The sequence below is a fragment of the Centroberyx gerrardi genome, chromosome 11 (genome assembly GCF_048128805.1).
Source record: "Centroberyx gerrardi isolate f3 chromosome 11, fCenGer3.hap1.cur.20231027, whole genome shotgun sequence".
In the NCBI taxonomy this organism is placed as follows: Eukaryota; Metazoa; Chordata; class Actinopteri; order Beryciformes; family Berycidae; genus Centroberyx; species Centroberyx gerrardi.
In genome coordinates, this window is record NC_136007.1 from 9,960,852 (window position 1) to 9,968,857 (window position 8,006).

At 45.9% G+C, this 8,006-nt stretch overlaps 1 protein-coding gene across 1 annotated transcript in view; it reads right to left on the bottom strand.

The window, feature by feature from the left end:
• The window catches only part of LOC139920029 (glucocorticoid receptor), a 71,965-nt gene extending 67,621 nt beyond the window's left edge, over positions 1-4,344 (bottom strand). The window contains exons 1-2 of the mRNA XM_078286463.1: positions 3,945-4,344; positions 355-1,637 (exon numbers count right to left, since the gene is read on the bottom strand). Of these exons, the coding sequence (XP_078142589.1) occupies positions 355-1,628 (1,274 nt within the window). The 5' untranslated portion in view covers positions 1,629-1,637; positions 3,945-4,344. The remainder of the gene's footprint in view (positions 1-354; positions 1,638-3,944) is intronic.
• Between the last annotated feature and the right edge of the window lie 3,662 nt (positions 4,345-8,006).

Here is an 8,006-nt window from a genome sequence, read left to right on the forward strand (position 1 = left end):
AGTCGCATCTAGTGCGATTGGCCTGGACTTTGGTCAGTAATGCTAGTCTCAGATGTAATGCTACTCTCAGAAACTTGTCTCTGCTCAGACTGAAGTATGAATCAATTTAATTTCCTCCTTTCTGTTCTGCAACATTTTTCTTCTCGTTCTGCTCTACCTGACTGGCCCGCTCTCTCTGCTTTAACCTTGACATAAAAACAAGGTGAATGCCCTCTGTACAGGCAAATACATCAAAGACAAGCATACCACTAATGAAAGCAAATACATGAAAGGAGAGCCAATTTTCCCCACTCTTCCACCACAAAGAGAAAAGTCAACAGCCGGAGCGGGATAGCTTAGCTCCGTAACACCTACCTGGGGAAGCTGACAGGAAAAGTTGCCAAGGAGGAGGCGGAGGGCCGCCCATCGCTGCCCCTCTGTATCCCGGACGATTCCCCGTACCCGTTCCCCCTGACCCAGCCTTCCCCCAGCGCAGTCAGGTTTGAGTACATGCCAAAAGGCTTCTGGTCTGGCAGACCCACAGCAGAGGACGCATTGGCTCTGTAGTGGTAGCCCGGCCCTCCGCCTACGCCCATAGAGGAGGACAGAGGGCCTCCTCCATGGAGGGAGCTCAGGCCGCTCTGGAGGCAGGACGCCTGGCAGAAGCCGGCGTTGTCCTGCTTCTCCTGTTTGACCACACCAGGAGTGCGGATGTGGACGAAAGAGTCGTCCGCATCCTTCTCTTCCTTGATCATAACGCTGGAGAGGAGGGGCGGAGGTGGCTGCTGCTGCTGCTGCTGCTGCTGCTGCTGATGAAGCTGATGTTGCTGGTGGTGTAGAAGGTGGTGCTGCTGCTGGTGATGATGGTGTATCGGGTGCTGCTGCTGGTCCGTGCCGTTCACATTGGTACAGTTTCCTCCATTACCGCTGAAAGACTTGGTTTCCTTTAGCATGCCGCTGATGGTGCCGTCACCACCGCTGCTCGCGTGCAGGACGTTACCCAAGTGCGCCACCTCGGTATCCAATTCAAAATCGCTGATGTCCGGCAGCGAGCCGGGAAGTTCCAGGTCACGCCATATCTCGCTCTCCTCGATTAGGCGGCTGTTGCTGCCATCCAAGTCGCACGGTCCGTGGCCCGTGTGACCGCCGTAAGTGCCCAAGTCCTTATCCAGAGAAAAATCCACCTCCTGCTTGACGTCCTGGGGGAAAAGGTCGGGCAGAGGGAGGTTGCACAAGACGGAGGATTCCGAGGTGCTGATGACAGACGTGGACGTCCGCTCTAGGTCGGAAATGCTCTGCTCCAAGAAGGACAAGTTGTCCTCCATGTTGAATAAACCGATATCCTGCTGTTGTTGTGGTTGTTGTTTCTGCATTCTGATGATTTTACCCTCCTTCATGCTTGAGCCCTCACCCATGATATGATGAGGGGGCTCAATGAGGCCTCCAAGCTCCCCCTGGGTTTTGGTACCACCCAGTCCGTTGGGGGCCTCTCTGGGCTGGGGCTGGGACCCGGGGCCCGGCAGGTGCATGGCAGAAGGGAGCAGTGAACCAGCTGTGTCACCTGTCTCTCCTCCCACTCGCTCTCCTGTCTCCCCGAATGTCAGGCTGTCGTCTCGATTACCGCTACGCTTCAGTCCACCCTGATCCATTTCTTGATCCTGACAGTGACAGAGCGAGGGCGAGAGCGAGAGAGAGAGAGAGAGAGAGAGAGAGAGAGAGAGAGGAGGAGGGAGGGAGGGAGAGACAGAGAGAATAGAAAAGGTTAGGCTAGAAAAAGTGAGTTGATGCTGTTATCTCATGTGCAATTTATTTGCTAAATCACCAACAGGCAGACACACAACACAGATACGTGATAGGCTAGGCCAAAAGAGAAATTAGAAATACATTATTTAGCTTTCACAGTGGGAGTGGTCTTGAAACATCTGCGTCAAAAAATGTGTTAAGGTGCAGTTTAAATGCATTGCCAGTGACAGGCAAGGCAAAGCTACAGCCTACTAAGCCTATGCTGTTTTTTTTATTTATTTTATTTTAAGGAATGACAGCAACCCAAATCAAACAGGCCATCTCATCTTCTCACACCCACACTGGAACAATGTGGCAGAAGAACAAACGGCATACACCAGACTGAAATAAATCAATACAAAAGAAAACCAAGAAACACAGCTTTTAAGTAACACATTACCATAATGTTGACGTTATTTCTTCTAACTGGCAAACACAATGTAACTCTGGGTCTCGACTGCGTGGAATATGGAGCAGAGCCAAGAGGTGCAAGACGTCAGACAGAGTTACTGTAGGCATGCCCGGACTTAACTTGTCTTTCAGGCAATTCCCCTTACAATCCCCCGTACCGTCATATTGCATTGAATGCTGAAGATAAACAAAGATTGCAGCAATGTTGCAACAACATGCATTTGTCAAATCTTTGGTAATCATGTCGGGATTATCCCAGGAGGGCCCCCCCCCCTGGGCATTTCCGCCAAGTCACCTATCCAGCCAGAGCCTGTACATTTTGCACCGGCCCAGCCAAGAAACTATGCAAGTTGGCATGAGAGTGCAAATTCATGATTAAATTACAACTTTATCTACAAAATTGGAGCTTTCAGGGCCCTTGGTGGTCCGGGGCCTCAGGATATCTGCTGGGCTGGTAATCAAAGCATGTTGGTGATGGATCAGAGTATACAGGTTAGGCAAAAAAGCATCTGACATCAGCCCCTGTAATGGACACTTTTGAAGCATGTTATGTTCTGCACTTCACTTATTAAACTGTTGATTATTAACCATGATATCTAGGTTGTCATATGAAGCAGGGCTGAAATAAATTACCTTGGCAAGCTGTTACTTGCAGTAATTTTGCCCTTTCAAAGTCACTGACATTGGTTGAATATTAAAAATATACACAGTACATAAAACCCTTAATTATCACTCAACACATTTTGAACTGTCTGCCATTTGATTTATTGTAAATGCCAAATCTGAAAAACGGTTACCTTGAAGTAACGCATCATCGAGCAGTTCATGATGCCAGCATAATTTCCTGTCATTTAGCGATCAATGCAAGTCGCCGATCCGATATCAATTGTTCGTTCAAGCATGGGACGTGACATCCCGCACAGACATTACTCCATATAGCATATAGTACATAAATGGTGCTATGGACAGCTTTTCATTTCGCAGTCAGTGGGTATACAGTACCTCCTCTGCCTATATGCCCTATACTACTGCACTGTTGACTAATGCAGTGGTTCCCAAAGTGCGGTCCAGGGACCCTCGGGGGTCCTTGAGGGGTTTCCAAGGGGTCTATACAAAACTGAGGAATACTTTAATGTCACTTTTATTTCACTCACTAGAGCAGAATATATGTAATAATGGTTGTTTTGATCATAGGTTTCAGTGCCTGCTCTCCACCTACAGCATTATAGCCTACAGTATAGGCAGCTATGTAATTCTATACTAATCTATAATTAACTATGAGATCGGGGTCAATGGGACACAATCTTTACAAATTGAGGTCCGTGGTGAAATGCATATCTATTTGGGAAGGGGAGGGGGGGTCCTTGACATGAAAAAGTTAAAAAAGTTTGAGGATCCCTGGCTTACTGTACTGTACTTTTCCTATCTGACAGCGCTGTACAACATCACAGCATTAGTGCAACCTGTTGGCTGCGATGGGAAACTGCACTGACCACACGACTACAACGGGAGAGGCAATAATCAGCTGCTCCATCAAAGTTTGTGCAATATTTCCTTTTGCTCGCGTGAAAATCAAACGGTTCCCCCTGATACTGCTGGTGATATTTACAGTGTCATACAGTGCGGTGCTGTCAGTGCGCCAAGCAGCTACAACGCAACGATATGGACGGTCAACGTCGGCCTACCCGGGCAGACCTATACCAGTTAGCTTATAGCATATCTACAGGGACTAAATTAAATGACAAATCATGAAATCGCTATGTAGGTCGTACCTCTAGTCAAAAAAGGCGGTGCTCCAGTGGTTAGGTCATCTCCCGTCCGTCCAAGTTTGATAAAATCGGGAGAAATAACGCAGATGTCCAAACGGTCAATCTTGTGAGTCTCAAATACCGTTCCTCCTCGTTATAAGGTTACGTGGTGAAATGTCAGCTGGTTTCACTGGTACCTCTCTCCCCGTATAACAGGAAAACATCCTCCGGAATAATAATAACAAAGTCAACAACGTCGACCTAGCTGGCAAGATCGACTGTGTGTGCCATTTTACCGATCTGTCGACAACTTTTAACGCACGTCGCCGGTGGAGAAAAAAAAAGTGATCGATCGGTCACTTGCGATTTCAAAATAAATCCAAAATAAATCGACAGAACTAGGGCGTAATATTCTGCTCTTGCGCCATGAGTACATTAAAGTTACATAATATAGCCTTGCTGGCTGGTGCACACAACTGCAAACTCAGGCAGGGCAGGGCGGCTAGTTAGTTCCACCAACGTCAAGCTAGACGGAATAAAAGATACCGTTTCCGGTTGGAACATTCAAAATAAAACGTTAACTGACGAACACGGTGCAACGTTTCATGGTTAATACAAACTCTTAAAGTGGAAGTAAATAATTAATTTATGGATAAATGTATAGCCAAAGCCAATGCAATTGTTATTTTTTGCCAAAATGGACTGTACACCCCAATTGTTACATTTTTTTTCAAAAGTGACACATTTTGGTGCTTTTATTTTGAAGGCAGAATCACTTGATTTCCGGTTGTGATCTTGCTATCTCTGGCAGGCTTGACGCAGCTCTTAGTTTGACACTTGCCGGTGAACGCCCCTTTCCCCACTAAAACTATCTTCTCGGGAATCTGTCAAAAAGTGTCTTCGTCGGCCACGGCTCGTCTTTCCGCATGGCGGGATTGAGGCGTCAGGTTTAGCCGTCCAACTATCAAACAAAAACAACAAACTGGATTAATTAAAATGTTATTATTAATTATCTAGCACAGTGTTCCCAAACTGGGGTACCGGGTCCATAGGGGGTCCTTCAAAGGGTCAAAGGGGGCCCTGAGCAAAGTGCAAGTCTGCAAGAGTTTATTGTCACTATTAGTTGGCCCAGTGATGCATGTAGTATAAGAATGACTATTTTGATCACAGGTTTCACTCTCTCTACTGTTATCTCTACAACTATAAAATAAACTCTTAACAATATAAATCTCCTCACAAATGGAGTACCAAAGAGGAAATCTTATCAAATATGGATCCCCAGGGCAGAAAGTATCTTTTTGTGGTTCCTTGACATGAGGTGTTGCAAACGGTGCCAAAGCCCTGAAGCGCTCACAGCAGACCGCCTAAGCATAAGCAAACTAAGGTAGCAACTGTTAGCTAGCGGCCTAAGTTTGTTTTGACAAATTGTAATAACATTGTAATAATGTGTATCCACAGTGTTTGCTCACAGCCACAAGCCCTACAAAAGGACCGAACAGTTAGTTTAAATCCAGCAACTAAAAAACCAGACTGAGAGAGGCAAGAAACCACAAAGAGGCCAGTTGGAGAAAGAGAGGAAGGACTGAGAGAGAGGAATCGAAACGCAGCAAGTCCAAAGTTAACTGGGTCTCATTATCCAAACTTGGAGATTAGAGCAAACTCCAAGCAAAATTGCCTGCAGCACTTCCAAATTAAGGACATTAATCGTTTCTCAGGCCAGCACAATTTTCTAAAAGTATGAGCAAGCATACTGAATTGTGATGCAGCAGCTCAAATAAGGCACAGCACTGTTAGCTGCAGTAGAGAGAGAGGGGGCAAAGGGCAGGTTGACAGCCAGCAGCGATCTGGAAATAAACAGGACTTGAATTCCCAATCTTTTACAGGCCCACCAAATAGATACACATTAGGCCAAGGAGCACAGATTTTGTCTGAGGGAGCCCCATCTGAGAAGATTTAGTTGTTGGATATGATTTGGTAAAGAAATGGTCAACTGTTTAAATCCTGTAGGTGGAGAGATAACAGTGGGAAAGTGAAACTTCCAATCAAAATAGGCATTTTTATATCATTCTCACACTTTCCTAACATTCACTGAAATAACTGTGGAATTAAACTATTCCACATTTTGCTGGGGGTCTCCTCAAGACCCCTGAGGGTCCCCTGACCCCACTTGGGTAACCACTGGCCTAAACCAGACAACTGGATTTGTAATAATTGTAGTAGCTCAGTTTCTTATTGAAGGGACCAAGTTGGCATCCTGAACCTTTTCTCCTATTGCTAGTAGCTCAGTTTCCCTCAACTGTGGTCAAAATCACAGTTCAGCTCTGACTCAAGGGAAGCCTGTCCAATTTCAAATTCTCAAAAACACAATAACAGTGGCAACTTTGAACTGCCTAGTCTCTAGGAGTTGACTACTAGGAGGTGACATGCATACTGTAGATATAGGCTGGTTGCCAACTCATCAATAATAATAACTGATAGCACTGACAAGTAAACAGGCTTTATGTGATTTGATTCATGTAAAGCGGCAACAACGCTGCACTATAAAGAAAACTGGAACACATTAGGTCTATGTCTAATTTACCTTTGGCTATACAACAACACTGAACTAAATTATGCAACAAACACTATGTCTGCTAAGCTTGCTGCCACAGGAGAACAGTTTACTGTTGGTGTAACGTAGGCTACAGATACATCACTGTCACTCAAATATACCTGATTGTCAGCGGCACAGACTCCTGTATCTCTTAATAAGCAGGCTTGTAGGCTGGGCTAGCGTAACAGTTTCATTTCTTTAAATCAACACTGCCATTTCTATGATTGTTTAGAATGGTTCAAGGAGGAGAGGAGAGAAATCCCCATCCTCAATGCATTTAATGGGCCTACTTAAGTGTTAAAAACTGGTGAGTGACCTCTCAATGACTAACACTCTTACACAATTATCTTGGTCACTTCCCCAAAACCGGGTCATTAGTTGGATTTCATCTTCCTGATGGCAATTCAGGCAGAACAGAGCAAGGTCTATTATGTGTTATCTTCGTTCTGATAGAAGTGGTTCAGCATAGAGGCTGGCTCCGGGTGGAGAGGAAGAGAGGAAAGGGAAGAAGGGAAGGAAAGGGAAGTGGATAGGCTATAGGCAGCAGAGACATCAACGCTTTTCTATCCGCAACAAAAAAAGAAAGGAGGATAGACAGACGCAAACCTGCAGCAAAAAAGGAGAGGGGAGAGGGGGGTGGGGGGTGGGGGGGTGGGGGGGGTTGAGGGAGACGGGGCGGGCAGGTGCGGCCCTCCATGCGAGCCGTTCGATTAGGAGGAGCAGAGTGTGTCCTGTGCATGCGGATGTCTCATTAAGGGCTAGCATGGCTGGAGAGAGGCAGGAGCTCCCCAGGGCCTGAGAAAACCACACTGTTCTCAAAACATCATAGGGAACACTGTGAGTTTTTAATGTTGGGTAACAATGGGTGATCCTATTTACCAATAAATAATAAAACGGTGGCGTTTAGGACATACGGTGCTCCATGTGCATGTATGTTAGGACATATGCTCCATGTGCATGTATGTTAGGACATATGCTCCATGTGCATGTATGTGTAATTGGGATTTCATGGTATGTTACTGTGGTTGTATAATACACCGATTGCATGCTAGGTTTTACTTCTCAGTAATTACGTTGCTGTATAGACAACTTGATGTGAATGCGAAGGCACTGAGTAATGCACACTCACATGTGCCAGCTGCTAATAGTGGATGGTGTCTTCCAAAGCCCTCGGTTTGGACGTGCTGAAACGGGTTTGGGATGCAAATGATCCTGCCCATTGGAAAGACTTGGCCCCCCGGAATCAACCCGCCTCATGAATCATTGGACTGACACACACACACACACACACACACACACTTTGCCCATTCTCTTCTGTTTAAATCTGACTGAATGACAAGGAAAATACAAGGTTAGCTAAGGGTGTGTTCACGCAGCAGTTTATTCAGACTCTGGAGCGTTTACGCCTTCAGTTCATTTCGTTTGAGCTGGTGAGAACAATGCCAGTCAAACTCGGGTGTGTACCAAATAACCGCACCAAGACAGTCTGAAAA